This window comes from Ictalurus furcatus, chromosome 17 (genome assembly GCF_023375685.1).
Source record: "Ictalurus furcatus strain D&B chromosome 17, Billie_1.0, whole genome shotgun sequence".
NCBI classification, from domain to species: domain Eukaryota; kingdom Metazoa; phylum Chordata; class Actinopteri; order Siluriformes; family Ictaluridae; genus Ictalurus; species Ictalurus furcatus.
This window is the reverse complement of record NC_071271.1, coordinates 12,118,588-12,137,410: the sequence shown is the minus strand read 5'-3', so window position 1 is coordinate 12,137,410 and position 18,823 is coordinate 12,118,588. Positions and strand designations below refer to the sequence as shown.

Sequence of the window (18,823 nt, the reverse complement as noted above, 5' to 3'; positions counted from 1 at the left end):
CTGGTTGTGTCTCGTCCAGCTGAACCCCAGTATGAATGCAGCTTCATAGATTTATGGAATTAGTAACTATGAGGGCAAATACATTCCCACATAGAGCCACCTGGTATTGGATAACTTTTTTATTTCAATAAATAACATTATCATTTAAAAACTCGACTTTTGTGTTTACTCAGGTTGCCTTTGTTTGATCTTTGTTGCCATCATGTGTCTTAAATCCCCGACCTGCTGCTGATGGATTCATGCAGATGTACACACGGTACTTGGGTTTGTTGTGGCCGTGTGCGCGTGCTGCGCGCTCTCCTCGTCCAATCAGATTGAGCGCAGGTTCTGCGCGCGCCGCTCTTCGTCGCCCTGCTGGCGTGCGGAGGAGAAAACGGCACGCGCCCTTCGTGTAGAAGAGAAGGTAGGCCCATGCGCAGGAAATAGCTAGCTATATCTACTGTAAATTACTGTCATTGTCGTTTTCCGTAACCAACGCATAGGCTAAGGTGATGCACATCGTGTGTTTTGATATTCGTTCGCATTACATCGCATTCGTGTAACCTTGGTGGCCTTCAGTGAGGTAGTGATGTCTTAATGCTTCACTGGACATCGATCTGCTTCCTCGGAGGATGTCGTGCAGTATTCATAATGCATTGTATGAACGGAGCGAATTTCACCTCGGACTTTATATAAACCTGGATCTCCATTTCGTGCACCGGTTACGCTGTTTGTAAAGCTTTGTTTTTCTCGTTTGGGTGTCAGTGCAACCTGCACTAATGGAGAGTCCGGTAGGTGTCACGCAGGCAATTGAAACCTCTAATTATCACGCAACATATTTTTGTTATTAAGCCCTTTTCTTACACATGTTGGAAATACATCGCTCATAAAATATCATTATAATGTCTAATCTAGTGTTGGTATGCCATGTTGGTAACCATATATTAAGCATGCATCTGTTAATGATGGGAGTGGGGGTGGGGATTAACTGTGCTGGAATATCTCCAGTGAAAATGCGGTGAAATAATAGAGTTTTGTGTAGGTTAAGAGGTTGGGTGGGATTTTATGGGTGTCAGATGGAACAGGTTTAACTTCCTGTCATATCACAAAAAAACTCAGTTTTAATCCCAGATAAATAAATCACCTTCATAACCCCCTTATTGGCAGGTAACATGCTGAACATTCAGGCTAAATCTGGGCTTGAACCTGCTTCTGGAAGGTTATACCAGAATCACTGCAGCTGATCATTTAAACACTATTTGTCTGCATGTTCATTCATTTGTTCACCTTCAGAACCTGCATAATCCTGGTCAGGGTCACGGTGGATCTGGGAATACACCCTGGATGGTACGTCGGTCCATCTCAGGGCACCACGCACGTATTCACACCTAGGGGCAATTAAGGTTAGGTTAAGTTAAGTTAAGTTCAACTTTATTGTTATTGAGTACAGAGACAATGAAATGCAATTAGCGTCCAACCAGTAGTGCAAATAGCAAATAAGTTAAATGATGTAAATATGGTTATGGTGCAGTAAGTTAAGATAACTCCATACAGGTAAAGGTAAACAGTATGATGCATAACAGTAATGCAAATGACAATTATTTTACATGAAATAAAAAAGAATTATGGACAATAAGTTGAGATAAACAGTATACAGGTAGAGGTAAACAGCATGATGCATGCAATATGATACAGTGGATTACAGTAAATGCAAATGTGCAAATATCAGTAATGTGCAGTCTGATATAAATAACTGTAGTGATGACAGATAATTGCAGTAAAGTGCAAGAACTTCTAAATAATTGCATATAAACACAATAATGTACAATACGGTATAGTATGATGTCTATTGCTAATGCTTAGTTATTAGGTGGAGGCTGGAAGTTAACACTTAGAAGCTGGGTTCAGCATTAGTACAGCTGAAGAGAAGGGAAAAAGGTGTTCATGAGTCTTTTTGTGCAACAACGTAGACTTCTGTAAGGTTCTCCTGATGGAGACGTACAAACAGTCCATGGTGGGGATGAGAGGTGTCCTTGATAATACCTCTGACTCTGACGCAAGCAACGCTTTTGTTAAATCTCCTTAATGTTGGGGGAATGCGTTCCAGTAATGTTTTGGGCAGTTTTCACTACCCGTTGTAGTGCCTTCTGGTCACACACTGTGCAGATGTTGTACTGTACTCTGATGCAATCCACAGTATGGTACAACAACCACTATGTTTGTGTAAGATAGGGGGAAACTTATTTAGAGTAAAGCCGTACAAAAATTGGTAGAAGATGCACAGAAACTCCAAACAGAAAGTAATCTGAACTCAGGATCAAACGGCATGTTGCCCCTGTATGTTCATGTAGAAAAGAGCTGGTGAATTGTTTTTCCATAACACTTTTACTTTTTTTTTCTTTTTTCGCCGTGAAGCGGCCGCAGGTGGTGATGGACAGGAGCACACTGGCGAGGCAGGTGGAGAGTGTGGAGAGAAGCATCATATTCCTGCGGCAGGAGCAGCTGACACTGCTGCATGGCTTACACCTGGAGATCCTGTCCTTGCAGAAACGCTGCACAGGTGAGGCTAAAAGATTACATATGCACATATGCGCATGCACATATACATTCACTGAACATAACATCTGTGCAAAAATGCTCAGCAGGTGCACATAGTTAGGGCTAGTAAATGGGACAGCTACAGGAAGTGCCGAAACACACAAAAACACAGGTGTTTATCACGAGGACAGCTGAATTCACAGAAGTGCTGAAACAGTACACTGGCAAATCAATCCATAAATACAGCCACTTTTGTCAAGTAGATATTTTTGCTAACCTGTCTTGTTATAAATCAGGCTATGCAGGGTGGGAATCTAGTGACAGGAACGGCTGACACGGTTTGATACAGTAAATTACTACAGAAATAGACAAATCATGTTTTTCCAGTTTTTTATATTTTTATATATATATATATGAAAGCTCTGAGTATTATTCAATTCCAATCCTTTACTGAACAAAACCAAGGTGACTGTTTGTAAGATTTTTGTATTTAACTTATCTGAAAGATTACAGGTGTGATGGCATAAAATACATCAGTTAATTGTTTCAGAAATATGGCACATACGATTCGATGCCAAGCCAGTGTGTGCCTATATTTCATACACTTCATTATGTGTTCTGAGAGTAAGCCAGTGTTAATAATGATAACTGATAAGGATAATTGGCCTCGTCAAGACCTTCAATGAAGGATGATATTGTAAGATCTTTATCATACCTCTTACAGTAAAAAAAGAACATACAAAGGAAAGCTTATGTCTCTCTCATAAAGGATATGTGAAACTGATACATGTTAAAGATACTCATGTACGCATACTGTATGCTGCCACGCCCAAAGAATGCACGTTAGCGCAAGTGCACGCGATAGCCGGACTACACCACTCATCTTCCTGCATGAGGAAGGGATGCAGCTCTGTTTCTCCCCCTCTCCATCTCTCTGTGGGATGGTGTAGACTCTTCCGAGAGCACTGCAGGTCAATAGCTTCCTGGCAGCGTGGCTTTGTGTAATACAGTACGAGGTCCACCTGATCCTGTCTGTGGATATGCTGAGACAGCTCGAGGAGGAAAAAAAGGGAAGCACTTCTGCTTGTTCATGGCTTTGTCTCCCTCTGATTGCTGAATGAGACGTATGCTATCGTGAAATGCCCTGATTAGATTGGGCTTCCGTGTCTCCAGGGTATGAATGATAATATCAGCAGTGGTAAAACTGGGTAAGATTATTCAGTTACACAGAACATCACCTGTTTCAGCCCAAATGTGAATTTCTTGTCACTAATAATTGCCTGTCGCTTATGTTACAGAACTGACCCATGAGCTGAATTTAAAGCCTCCTGGCAAAAGTGAAGCAGGTGAGTGCCCAAACATTCACATAGATACAGAGACATACAGAACGGCCCAAGATTGCTTTAACCTTGATAGCCTTCATCCCTTCGTCCTGTATCCAGCATGGCAATAGGAGTCCACGGTCAAACAAAACTAGGCTTTTTTGTTATTTCTAGTTATGTTTTATAAACTCTCAATCAGGAAGTGCTAAAACAGCATTACAATCTTCTACAGCAAAGAATTTCTATTTGAGGATACAAAATCAAGAGCCTGATAAATTGTAAAAAGTGCGAAATGTGAATTTTTATACAGTGTGCTATATTAAAAGGTATGACAGAAAGAAAAACATTGTCTACTCAAGCTAAATAAATAAATAAATAAAAGGAAAAAGAGAAACAGGCTCCCAAGTGGCGCAACAGAAAAGTGCTTGCCCTATTGTCTAGAGATTACATGTTCAAATCCTGATGATGGCACCCGAGGCCGGGAACCATGAGAGCAAAATTGGTCATGTGCTTTGAGTGGGAGGGACAGCACGCTGTCTTTCCCCTGTTAGTCACAGCAGCACTAGTTAATCATGGAAGTATGTGAAGTCATTATTACTTGTAAGACACATTATTGTGCAAGTGCCACATAGCAATAAGAAATAATGTTATTGGGATTTTTTGACCAATCTTGACAAAATAATTTGAATGTTATCCATCATTTAACATTTAGTCATTAGCAGACAAGCCCAAAGTCAATGAGGAATATTAATAACAACTCTCATCAAGGTTGTATTAAATGGATACATATTTGATATAAATGGATATATATATATAACTGCATCATGCAGTTAGCATCAGCTCACATCGTCCTCTCAGATGAAGCAATCCTATGCAGTGCTCCTTTCCACCTTACACTTTGTTATTTTAATCTCTCCTGTCAGAACAAGAGAAAACTCTGAAATAGTATGTACACCTCAGAATGTTCCTCACAACTTTAATAATACATCAGCCAAGTCAAATCGCAAATATTAGAAATTTTGTTTTTATACTGATAGTATTGATCAACCAGTTTGTTTTTTGTTGGTTAATGATTAAATGGTTCCTGACTGAAGACTTTTTAATGATTTTATTTCATTTTTTTTAACTTCTTTCCACAAATTTACACAAGTATAGAGATTTATAAAGATAGAGATTTATTCTCTATCTCAATAAATAAATAAAGGGTTAAAAGAAAGTTATACTATTTAAGTGCTGATGCCAGAATTTCACAATCCTACTTTCTCATCATCAGGCCAACTCTCTCCTGATCTCTCCCCCACAATGGTTCTCCTCCTCTGTGATAAACTGATCCCTCCCTTCCCCTCCCTTCTGTCCTCTTCAGTACAGTCCCAGCAGGAATATCCAGTTACAACTTGTTCCACTCCCCCCCACCCACACACACTCTGAGACTGTATTAGTCAGGGAGACAGAGAGGATGAGGGCAGCAGCCGAATAGTGACAATAACTGAAAAATTGGGCAGAGACATTGAATGTTTCAACATGAAACTGAATTTGGGTAAACAGAATTCTTAATCAAAGTAATAGTTAAGAATCCAATCACATGTGCTTCAACATTTGGCTTCTTGCAATACAAATCATTTGAAATCCTAATTTCCTCTAATATGATGTCAGATTTGCCAAGCTGGATCAGTGAAGGTTTTAGAACGGAGAAGGGAGGGAGTCTAAACAATAGGGTGGGTATTAATGAGGATCAGATAACACTGCATTTTCTATATTCACTGCATGAGCTCATCTGAGTCTGACCTGCTGATGGACTGGATGTGATTGGGGATGGAAAGGCATCACCTGCAGAGGCCGCATGAGAGAAGTAAAAAAAGATGGAATATAAAATATGATTACACCCAGTAATTTATACATTTCCTAAGGCGGTGTGGTGTCATTTAAAATATTTTTCCTCATAGGGGCTACTGCTTGGTTCAATGTTCAACTGAGAACATTAAACAAAATGAGTTCTAATTTCTATCTATGTAATTTTAGCGTCTTTCTCATTTTAGTGCTGTAATTTAGTGCTCTACTGCTCTATTCTCTATCCCTTTTTTAGAGTTCTAATTTCTATCTCATTTTAGCACTGTAATTTCTCTCTATTCATTTTAGGCATTCTTATTTATGTCTGTCTCATTTTAGCGTTATAATATCTATCTATTGATATTTACAGTTCTAATTTCTATATTGATTTTTTACAGTTTTAATATATCTATTGTTTTTTACAGTTCTATTTTCTATCTATTGTTTTTTTTTACAGTTCTAATATCTTTCTATTGTTTTTTTTACGGTTCTATTTTCTATCTTGATTTTTACAGTTCTAATTTCTGTGTATTGTTTTTTACAGTTCTAATATATCTATTGGTTTTTACAGTTCTATTTTCTATATATTGTTGTTTTTTACAATTCTAATATCTATTAATTGATTTTTACAGTTCTAATATCCTTCTATTGATATTTACAGTTCTATTTTCTATCTATTGATATTTACAGTTCTATTTTCTATCTATTGATATTTACAGTTCTAATATCTATCTATCGTTTTTTACAGTTCTAATTTCTATCTATCTCATTTTAGCGTTGTAATTTCTACTTATTGATTTTTAGAGTTGTAATTTCTCTCTATTGCCTTTTAGCGTTATAATTTGTGTCTATCTCACTTTACCATTCTAATTTCTATCTGTTGATTTTGAGTTTTAATGTCTCTCATTTTATAGTTCTAATTTCTAGCTATCACTTTTCAAAGCTCAAAGTTCTTTTCAAAATCTTTCTCATTTTAGTGTTCTAATTTCTGTATTGCTTGTTAGAGTTCTCATTTTAGCATTGTAATTTCTCTCTATTTATTTTAGGCTAGAAATTAGAACCCTAAAATCAATAGATAGCAATTAAAACTCTTAAAATGAGATAGATAGAAATTACAACACTTAAAATTAAATAGATAGAAATTAGAACTCTTAAAGTCAATAGATATGAATTAAAACTCTAAAACTGGATAGCTCTAATTTCTATCTATTGATTTTTTAGCCTATTTTTTTTTTATATAGTTCTAACTCTAGAACTATAATTATCTCTTCATAGATAGTTATCTCTTATCTGTATTATTTCTAGTTGTCTCTCTTTAGAGTACTACTTTGAGTTGACCTTATTGGTCTTACTGAAATAGTTTACTAAAATTATTTGCACAATTTGGAAAATTTTCCTGTCATTCCATATGTAGTTGATCAGCCATGACATGTTTGATGTATGATATTTGCTTATTTAGTTTTGCACTGCAAAAAGGCTAATTTAGCAAGTAAGGGAAGCTTATAGCTAGTTTAACATAAATTCAGGTGGCATGTTTAAATTATCACATCAGTGTTGTTCCATAATCTGAAATAAATGACTTGTGTGGTTTCTGACACTGCATGACACATTGTTGTCTGTAAACATGAAGTACAAATATGATTTTTGGGTGATAACACAGCTCCAATTTGATTTCTATATTTACTTATATATAATATTATGGTGGGGGGTGTATGGTTTTCTGGTTGGCACATTTGCCTTGCACCTCTGGGGTGGGGGGTTTGATTCCCTCCTCTGCCCTGCATGCGTGGAATCTGCATGCTCTCCCCATGCATCCCCGCCTTGTTCCCTGGGATTGCTCCAGGCTCTCTGCAAACCTGTGCAGGATAAGCGGTAGAGAAAATGGATGGATGGATAGTGTAATGGCCTTCATCTATTACATTATGAAATGATGCATGTACAAATGTTATTACTTATGCACGTCAGCTATTTAGACAAATGTGAAGATTTAGACATTCATTTTGCACAAAACCTAGCTGGTAACCTTCCTTCATTTTAGGCTTTAATATTAGATTCTTTACTGTCCTCAGAGGAGAGATTTTTCACAGTCTATACAAAAAAAAAATCCATTCTTAAAAACACAAACATAAATGCGTAAAAGCTTCAGTACAAAGATAATGTAGCTAACTTTAACATAAAAAAGTCAGGGGAAAATTGCGTAACTTTCATTTTTCTTTAATGCCTGATGCTAAATATCCTACATCTCTGGACTGCTAGCTAGAACACACACATTTATTTGCATTAATTTCAGGGATTTTAAATAATGTAATTGCGACCATGCCTAATACATAGCGCTCCAGAGCAGTTGGATAATTCAGACTGTACCTTGTGTTTAGACTGATTCTGATTATGCTTTGATAGATTTTGAGCACCTTAACATTTGAAATGAAAAACTTTGAATGTGTTTAACTGGACATGTTGACCCTGGTTTTGTAAAGGGCTTGAATTTGTGATGAGCTTGTTTTATTGCTAAGTGTTAATGATAGTCTCCTGCTGGTTTTCTTTTCAAATAAAAAATGAAGAAAATATATACCTAGTGCTTTTTTAATCTTTATAGAACATTTGAAAATAAAAATATTCAATAGCTGTCATTTATAGAAATGACAGAAGGATAAACACTTCCTGTTAGTCCCCTATGGACCAGGTGCAGAGGTCCCAGTGTTCTCAGTGTAATTAGTTTTGACTGTATTTAGCCTGTGATTTATGCCTGATATATTATATTATTGTTTATATATTATATTATATTATATTATTATGTGCATAAAATGTCCCAGGGTCTAGGTATTTGATTAGGTTAAAATGAACGTCCTTGCATAATTAGCCATCTGTCTCCCAGCGCTGCACTCTTATCTAATGTTCCACTCTTATCAAATATTTTTGGTGGACAGCTTGCACTTTATCTGACTGACTGCAGGATAACATTCTAAATAAAGGATAACATTTTCCTTTTACAGAAAGGTAATTTTAATAGACACTTTATAACTCCAGGATAACAGAAGCTTTTTGTATGGTGTGTAATAACCCTGAACAGATGGCACACCCTGATATTGGTCTGGTCACAGCTGATTGGTGGGTTAGGATTTGCTCAATAATTCTCAAATCCTTGGCTATAGTCTCTTTGCCCTTTGCCTTTGTCTGGCTTTTCCTTTTAAACCCCATCAATTATTTAGCTTAGTTGTTAATATGCTTACAGAGCCATTAAAAGATTGTTCATATCCAGAATGCCTGTTTCATGACATATAAATGATTTCTGTTATTTTAAGCTCACATGGGAGAGAAGCATGGGCTGTGCAGTTGAGCATATGATAGATAACAAGTAATGGCATGAAAAGCACTGCTTAAATAGCTTTCCTTTTCTGTGTGTGTGTACATTGCTAGAGGTACTTGAGGAAGAGGAACTGCTGGAGGCGCGTTGTCAGGCCGTGGAGAGTAGACTACAGGAGCAGGAGCACTCTCAGGAAGAACTACGTGAGGAGCTGAGCCACAAGGGGGTGCTGGTGGGAGCTCTGAGGGCAAGCCTGAAGGAGAAAGAGCGGCGCTTCCTGGAGGAGCTCAAGCAGCGCAGCCACAGGAGCACTGGGCTGAACGGCGAGCTACAGAAGCAGACCAAGACTGCCGCGTACCTGTCATTTCAGCTGCACGCTGCCAGGCAAAAGCTGCAGCTACAACAACAACAGCAGCAGCAGCAGCAGCATCGCAGGAGACGGGAACTGGTTGGGACAGAGACTCTGTCTTCCCTCAGCCCGTCTCAGAACGATAACTTCACTACACCTACGGTCAAACCGAAAAGGCGCAGTGGTATCAGGGCGTGCTCACACCTGCGTGCCGAGCGGGCCAGGGAGTGTGTTCCTCGTGAGAGGGTGATTGGTCCTGAGGAGCCCATGGCCATGCCTGACCCTGCACTCTTCCTCCACCCACGCAGACCGGCAGCGACTCGACCGTTTCAGCATCACACACAAACACTTCGGGGGGCAGAGGGTGGAGAGGAGCCAGACGAAACAGATCAGGGAGACTCAGCCAGCAGGCTGGTTGCCACAGTCCCCGTAAAAACAGCAGCTACTGCTGAAGGCAAAGCGAAGTGACCGTGCTGTCCTGCAAAAACTGGCCTGCTTCTTTCTTTACCTCTTATCACTGACTACATTGGCACTGGTAGACATGTTTTTATTATATTCGCTTTATAATTTTCTTGTTTGTTTTCTTAGCCGTAAATTCAAAGAAAGACAATAACGGCCAGCGGTCTGGCCGCAGTACACAGCACCGCTGTGTGGTTTTGCCTTGCCTTAGGAAGGACAGCCATAGGGCAGCTCATAGTTGTCCACATGGTGGGGTGCCTCTGTGTCTTGGCTGTTTGTTACTAACGTGCTCTTGCTCTTGGGTGCAGCAGATTGTCAGGTTTTGTTGTATTTAGGAAGGTTTTCTTGTTATACAGTATGATCTTGGTTATTCTACATAATATTTCCACACTTCTTTCAAGCAAGTGCACTGCAGTGAGTGCACATATGAAAAGACCTGCTTTTTCATGACCATATTTCGGTCTTCCGACAAAAACAAGAACCAGTTGTTTTATCAGTACAGCTGTGTATAATAGTAGAGATTTGGGAGCTGTTTCCTGTAGATTGAGGCTCAGGGGTTACTTAGTGTAGAGAGTTTGAGGGTCTGTGGGTTTGTAGATAGTATAAGCTTTAGGAGAATCAAGTAAGGAATCGTATTTTAATCGTGTTAGGAATCACTGGTTTGCTTCGAATCTGTTTAAAAACCCGGATATTAACGCTAGTATTTTAGGAATATTTCACATTTGGTGACAAGTGGTCTTGGATTGATGACTCAGCAGTTTTGTGCATCCGTTAGTGACAAACAACCTCAGACCCATCTTAAATGACCCACAAACAAACCGTTCTCAGACCAAACTTTTGTTTGTAGTCAGTTAATTTACGCATTGTAAAAAAAAACAAACCCAAAGTGGTCCCAGTGTGCTTCATATTTTGCATTATGGTTTAGAACTTAAAGACTTGCCATACATATGAACAGACGGGCGACAAATTAATGGGAAAAAACATCAGGTGTTTTCTCACCTGACTCGTTTGGAGGGTTTATTTTGGAACCTGGTGCGTTTTCTCCCTTGGTTTAGTTTGTTAAGACATATATGAACACGGCAATCGATTCGCTTGTGGTGAGAAAGCAATCCGACCCAACGGACCAACGAACCAACCTATATAGCAATGCATGATGGGAATGGCTCAAAGACAAGGTAAAATGCCTCATTGAAATTTGGTCTGACGAACATATTCTTGAGCAACTTTCAAAACGCATAAAAACACTGTGGTTTACAAGGTGTTGAGCGAGCGTCTCAAGGAGATGGGCTTTAATCGCTCTGTGGAAATTAATTAGATAATTTATATTAACTACAGCTAAAAGGATAGCCACAGTAAGCTTGCGGAGCTGCTGTCTATCCATCTCGATGGATGAACGTTATGAACAGAGCCCCGGGACATAAACAAATGTGACTTGCATAAACACATTTTGCTACGCTTTGAAATGTTGCCTTGTGAAAGCGACCAAGCCGAGGAGAAAATGCACCACTGTAACAATTTAAGTCCCTGTTTCAGAACAAAGCACATATCTACAGGTCTGAAAACGCCGTTAGTAATGCGTTGGGCCACCACGAACCAGAACCAGCTTCAGTCATTCTTGTCATAGATTCTATACCGTCTCTGGAACTGTACTGGAGGGATGAACCCCATTCTTCCAAAAGATATTCATCCAGTTAGTGTTTTGCTGATTATGGGTGTGGAGAGCACCGTCAAACATGTCAAACCAAAATCTCCAGACTGTTTAGTTGGGTTGAGGTCTGGTCACTGTAGGGGCCATCGTGCAGGATTTGCATAATTTTCATGCTCATCAAACCATTCAGCGAGCCCTCGTGCCCTGTGAACGGAGACAAGGTCATCCTGGAAGAGACCACTCTCATCAAGATAGAAATGTTTCATCATAGGATCACGCCGATTACTCAGAATAACTTTGTATCGATTTGCACTGACTTCCATCTAAGGGGATAACTAGACCCCTACATATGGCAGCAAAATGATACCTACAGCATAACAAAGCCACCAGTTTTTCCTTTAATTTGTCACCTGTCTATAGCTATTACAACATACAGATCAGATAAAGAACACCCAAACTTGAAAAAAACTAACTAGAAAAATGTTTGCCAGTGGATTGTGTGGTGCTGAGTAGAGTCCACAGCACTGGTCAATATTTGGAAGGAGCATGGTCACCCTCGACTCCCCAAAAAATATATAGTATAAAGTTATGTAAGACAAATAATTGCGGAACAAATACAAAATAAATGTGCTGTGCTAGAGTATCTAATAGTTTCTAATCAAAAAACATTTTAAAAAGTATATACACTCACCATCCACTTTAACAGGAACACCTGTACACCTGCTAATTTGCGCAGTTATCCAATCGGCCAATCATGTGCGGCAGCACAATGCATAAAATCATGCAGATACAGGTCAACAGTTTCAGTTAATGATCAATTCAAACATCAGAATGCAGAAAAAGTGTGATCTCTGTGTCTTTAACTGTGGCATGGTTGTTGGTGCCAGACTGGGCTGGTTTGAGTATTTCAGAAACTGCTGATCTCCTGAGATTTTCATTCACAACAATCTCTAGAGTTTATACAGAATTGTGCAAAAAAAAAAAAAAAAAATCCTGTGAGCAGAGGGTCCGTAGGCTGAAACAGCTTGTTGATTAGAGACAATGACCAGACTAGTTTGAGCTGATAGGAAGTCTCTAATAACTCAAATAAACACTCTTTACAACCGTGGTGAGCAGAAAAGCATCTCATTTTTTTCCCTGCACCATTCTGTATAAACTCTAGAGACTGTTGTGTGAAAATCCCAGGAGATCAGCAGTTTCTGAAAATACTCAATCCAGCCCTTCTCGTACCAACATCCATGTCATAGTTAATGTCACAGAGATCACACTTTTTCCGCATTCTGATGTTTGATGTAAACATTAACTGAAGTTCTTGACCTGTATCTGCATGATTTTAAGCTTTGTGCTGCTGCCACATGAAACAGGTGTTTTTATTAAAGTGGACAGTGAATGTATGTATCATGTATGAAACTGACAAAAATGTGTGACAAGTGCCAATTTGCGGTATATATCGGTTTGAGATCTTAATACTAAAATTAAGTGAAAGAGAATATAACGTCTTTTAAACTCCACTTGCACTGTTAACACAAAAGAGCAAGAGTTATTTGCAGTTTTTCAGTTTCACGTTAAGAGAGCGGAGTTGGATTTTTCATATTTAAAAGCTTTATGTAGAAAAACACTCATATTCACGAAGGTCACATTCTAGACTGCTCCTTCTATTAAAAGTAAAGCTTACTTGTAGCAGAATATTGTGTCAGTTACAGAAAAAAAGTTCCGACTTTAGATTTTGAGGGGTTTTTTTTTGCTTATTTCTCAACCACTGGATGGCTCTAGTGTATGTCTTATGCTACAGTGTGGTGTGAGATCGAATGGGATATGACGCACTTTCTGTGCACGCCTAGAAATATTTAAGAATGGCTTATGAGACAGCTTTGAAGCTGAGATGTTGACGGTGTTTGAAAGTTAGCCTTCCTGAGACAGGTTAAGCCTAGTCCTAAGGAGAATCCTGCAAATACACACTGCTGTGGTAATCTGTTCTGACAGTGTGGACCTTCAGAGTACAGAAAATTTTCTTGCATTCAGCTGAAGGATCACTAAACCTTAATCCAGTGCTTGTTGTTTTAGGACAGGGGTGTAAAAGATACGGCTCTAACCCGGCCCAACAACTGAATTTAGAATCAGTGTTATCGTGTTGTACACTAGAAATGAAATATTAAAAAGAGCTCGTCTCTGTTATTTCACTAATGTGCACATATAGCGCAATAAACTCAGGGCCATAACTCATGTGCTAATGATGTAATTCTTCGTTAGCAAGCTAAAAATAAATGTACAATGTCATCATGTCTCTTTCTAAAAGAAATAAATTAGAGGTTTCACAGCAATGGGGGTAAATACTTATGCAATCACAACATTCTTATTTTAAGTTATTTTGCAAACTATACAGACTCCCCCTTCCCATTCCAGTAATGTATGCTTCAGATAAATGCTGATTTAGGGCCTTCGTTTCGATTTATTAAGTGTGCTGTAAGTCTCTGTATCAAATGATGTGCGAAAGTCTTAGGCAACCTGAATTTGTGATATTTTTTGAAAATATAAATTGTCTTGTTTTTTGTCTTCACGGTTACTCTCAGTATGAAAGAGCAAATTTTATATTTGCAGATATTTCACTTCCAAACAATTAAATACAACAGATTTTTTTTTTTGTATGTCCATAAAAAAAAGTAAAAAATCCCATTTTAGATAAAAAACATCATTGAGGCTGTGTGGGATTTTTAACCAGAGTAGAAAGTGAGAGCTGAAGTCTGCAGGATTTGGTAAGTTCTCCGAGGCACTTGGAACATCCTGCAGCTGATTTCCTGATACAGCTGCACAACAGTGTACCTGAGAGTTGATGCAAATTTAAAGTGAAATTGTGTTCACACCAAACGTTGCGTTGAATATGATTCTTACTGTTTACTGCTCTTTATAGTGTTTAGAAATGTTAATGTTCTCATTATTTTTGAAACCATCTTCACTTTACTTTGTGCTTCATTTATTTACATATCCCTAAAGTACTTTTCAGAGGGGTTATAGATTTCTGGATATATGTCTGTCACATAATATTGGTGGAGTATATCTGTAGAAACATTTGCATACTACTCATATTAATGCAGACAGATTGTTTTGACCTTTTTATAATCGCATGCTTTGGGGTTTGTTGCTGCGCTTGATCATTAGTAGGTCACATGACCATAACGTGGGGGACATGGTGGTTTAGTGGTTAGCACGTTTGCATCGCACCTCCAGGGTCGGGGGTTCAAATCCTGCCTCCGCCCTGTGTGGTCGGAGTTTGCATGTTCTCCCCGTGCTCTGGAGGTTTCCTCCAGGTACTCCGGTTTCCTCCCCCAGTCCAAAGACATGCAGTGTAGGCTGATTGGCATTTCCAAATTGTCCGTAGTGTGTGCATGTGATTGTGCCCTGTGATGGGCTGGCCCCCCGTCCAGGGTGTCCCCTGCCTCATACCCGAGTTCCCTGGGATAGGCTCCAGGTTCCCCGCAACCCTGTAATCATAATGTGTCTGTAGGCAGTATCTGTGCTAGGAACATAATTACCTACTACCCTTGGAAGTGTCATTTCTCTGACAAGTCCTTTTAAATGTCATCTATACATTTATTGATTTGTGTTGTAAACTCAGCCAATGCTTTGTTTTTGGTTTGTTTTTCTGGGACACAATAGAAAATAGCGCTTACTGTAGTGTCTCCATACTAAACAAAAAGTGGAGAATATCTTTTCCAAAATGATGTCAATGATGTTCTTTACCAGCATGTCAATTTGGACAGTGTTTATTTTACCTGGGGTTATTTTAAGAGGTCCTTTTTATAGCATAATCTTTCCAGGCGTGGGAAAATTACTGACATGTTGGCATCCCAGAGATACTCCAGTCATTATTACATGTAAAAATATTCCGAATTGGGCTTAAGGCTTTTGCACACTGCTGTATGTTATCATAATGCCGACTGTTAGGATTGTAGTTGTAAGGTTTACTTCAGTGACATTTTGTATAATGCATACCACAATACATTTTGTTTTATACATTTATTGCTTTATCACTGTTATTACTGTGATTAGACTTCCAGGGTTGGTCGTGAAATGCCATTCAGTACATACAGTATATAATCATCTGTTTAACATACACCATTTCACCCATTTAAACAATTTTCCTAATGCTTTATTTTGTATTTAATCGATATTGATAGTTTAGGGGTTTCATTACCTCTAAGAGGTTAACATTTTAGACTGAGAAACTGTCTTCCCTACTCAGAGTGATAAAACTGTTTGACTGTTACACAATATGTAGAGTTTTTGTTATTATGCAGTGGCGGCTTAGTGCTGAATTTATATCCAAATTTTGTTTGCTTCAAACCTTTTAACTGTTTAGTCTCTATATGAAATGAGACCTTGTGCACCAAAATCTTGCAATAATACACTGTATTCTCTGCCACAATATTAAAAAGGTTGTATCCTTTATTGTCTTTCGAGGCTTCTCTGTGAAATAGTGACGGTTTTTAGGCACTGTGTCATCAGGCTTTTATTCGATACATGAGGACTGATAAATAAAGTAATCTAGTCTTTTATAGTTAAATTATGTTTAAAGACTCAAGTGGGACAGGCACAACTGAGATTACCAAAAACTCCAATCCATTCTGACCTTCGTGTGCATTGTGTAATGGAGGTATAATGCAAGAATTTGGCAAAGTTCCTTAGCAATAATACAAAAGATGTTTTTATTCCTTGTAAACCTACTGGAATGGGCTTCATTGCATGATGAACAATAAAATTCCTTGCTGAAATGAATCAAATCGTTTTCTGCCAAACCTGTATTTACAAATAGAATGTGCGGAAAAATTCATTTTTGTCCCAGAGTAATTAAAAGAACTTTTTTCTACCCTGAACTGGCAGCTTCATGCAAGCAAGTGATGTAATTTTTAGTGAGATAAACAGTGCATCTTAGAATCACACTGCTTATGATGCATTGTTTTAAATTTCTTGATCTGTCCAGTTAAATTAAGGCTGTGCTTAACTAATGAGGTACACATAGCTTATAATGTAATTTATTTAGACTGGTTTAAATATTTCAGAAACAACTGATCTCCTAGGATTTTCACTCACATCAAATGCTTGAGTTTTCACAGAATAGTGTGAAAAACAAAACAAAAAAACACAGCCACGAATGGGCTACAACAGCATAAGACCACATCGGCTTGCACTGTCAGCCAAGAAGAGGAGTCTGAGGCTACAGTGGGCACGGATTTACCGAACCTGAATAGCTGAACATTGGAAAAACTTTGCTTGGCGTTCAAATCCAATCTTCAACTGCCCAGTTTCGATGAGCCTATGCCCGGTGTCACCTCAGATGGCTGTTCTTGGCTGACAGGAGTAGAATCCAATGTGGTCTTCTGCTCTTGTAGTAAATCCACTTTATGATTGGTACGTCGTGCATTCTGAGATGCTTTTCTGTTAAGCATAGTTGTAAAGATTATTTGATTATTTGAGTTACCATAGCCTTCCTGTCAACTCAAACATGTTTGGCCATTCTCCACTCACCTCTCTCATCAACAAGGTGTTTAAACCCAAAATACAGCCACTCACTGACCAGTCTATAAACTGAAAATCCCAGGAGATCAGCAGTTTCTGAAATACTCAAACCAGCCCATCTGGCACCAACAACCATGCCACGGTCAAAGTCACTGAGATCACATCTTATTCCCATTCTAATGTTTGAATTAGAAATGTTTAGTTCACCTCTCGAGTCTTCAGGTTTGAGTCATTTTTTCATCCTGTAACCGCCCCATAGGCTGAATGTAATGAGGCTGTGACGTGATGAACGGACAGCTCGAACCCGAAGACTCGAGAGGTGAACTAATCATTTCTGTTTCCAGTACAGAACCTATGGGGAGGTTGCAGCGCATGCGCAATCAAAAATGAAGTCATTAAAGTGACACATCACTACAGCCAAGCTAACGGCAATGGATTTACCTCTGCTTGTTAACGATGCCCACATTAAACTACTAATTCAATTAACTTTCCTGATGTGTGTTTTGCCGTTAATGCTGTTGTTTTAATGTGTTGGTCCCTTTAAGATTTTTATGTTTATGATGATGTCGACGGTCACATGATAATACCAACATGAAGTATGTCAGGGATTGTATTCATACTACACAAACATCCTGATCAGTATGTACTGTCACAGTACGCGATTTCTGACGCAGCCCAAATGTATAATTGTGCAGAATAGCAGTGATTTTATTTGGTACATTTTCTCAACATTAATTCCTCCTGTTCAAATCAAAGAAAACACATGCAAATGTGTTAGACAACACTATGTAAAAAAAATCTGTTTTATTTATTATGTCATTTATATATAATTCAAATATATGAAAGCTAACAAAAGAATTTTGATAACTTTGCTAAGCTAGTAGAGCCTACATTTATAGTGAAGGCAGACCAAGTTGATGGTTGTGGATAGGGATGAAACGGTTACCGGTTTAACGATAAAATTCCCAGACTGATAGTATTACCGTGTCACATTTAATTATCATTAAAACCGTGTGCGATTATCGTGATTTGTAAAACTCGCAGTAAATGCTGTCCCCACACACCCAGCATGACAATTAGGGTTGTGTTCATTAAAACCTACACTGGGGAAACTTTTACCTCTCATGGCTACATGGTGCCAACTTTAAAGCACACCTATTATGGTTTTGAAATGTGCCTATTTTCGTTTTAAAGGTCTAATACAATAGATTTACATGCATCCAAGGTCAAAACACACTTTAATGTGCTCATAATTTAAATTGTAGCATTACCTTTTTTCCCCAGTGTCACAGACTTGTTCAATTATCTGTTCTAAAGGATTGAATCTAAACTCCTCCTTTCAGGGAGCATACTCTGCTCTGATTGGTCAGATGTCCCAGTCTGTTGTGATTGGTCTACCGCTGTCAGCGTGTTTCAAAAGGAAACACCAACTACCATAACGAGTTTCAGCTCCATCTGTTCGCGAGCAGCGGCTGAAGATCTGAGGCGGGGCTTTTTGTTTCAAACCTACGTAGGTGAGTACAGGAAGTAAAGTCTGGAATCACTTACGACTCGTTTCAGCTGTTCAGAATCAGTTCCTTCTTTTGGGAGTCAATAACTCAGTTTGTCCTGCGCTTTGATTTTTGAAACTTTGCAGACTTTTTACATTCACAAACAGCTCTGTAACACACTACATGAAAGGTAATATTTGAAAAACCATAACAGGTGCACTTTAATGTGAATGTTATTATACAATGAATTATTTTTATTGTCTGTTGATTTTCAAATATAAAACCTGTTTAAATTATTTTGTGTATCAGTCATTTTTGTACATTTTCACAAAAATCTGAAAAATACCGTGATAATACTGACAACCGTGATAGTTTTGTCACGATAATCGTGAT

At 38.5% G+C, this 18,823-nt stretch overlaps 1 protein-coding gene across 2 annotated transcripts; it reads left to right on the top strand.

Annotated features, from left to right (window-relative positions):
- The first annotated feature begins 360 nt into the window (after positions 1 to 360).
- On the top strand, positions 361 to 10,608 carry ccdc92ba (coiled-coil domain containing 92Ba). 2 transcript variants are annotated; one of them, XM_053646982.1, is made up of 4 exons: positions 361 to 403; positions 2,395 to 2,539; positions 3,816 to 3,863; positions 9,084 to 10,608. In XM_053646982.1, exons 2-4 carry the CDS (start codon positions 2,410 to 2,412, stop codon positions 9,785 to 9,787), a joined length of 882 nt encoding a protein of 293 aa, XP_053502957.1. In that variant the 5' UTR covers positions 361 to 403; positions 2,395 to 2,409; the 3' UTR covers positions 9,788 to 10,608. The 2 variants fall into 2 exon arrangements, with proteins under 2 accessions (XP_053502957.1, XP_053502958.1); XM_053646983.1 differs by lacking the exons at positions 361 to 403; positions 2,395 to 2,539; positions 3,816 to 3,863 and adding an exon at positions 5,541 to 5,688.
- Positions 10,609 to 18,823: the final 8,215 nt, after the last annotated feature.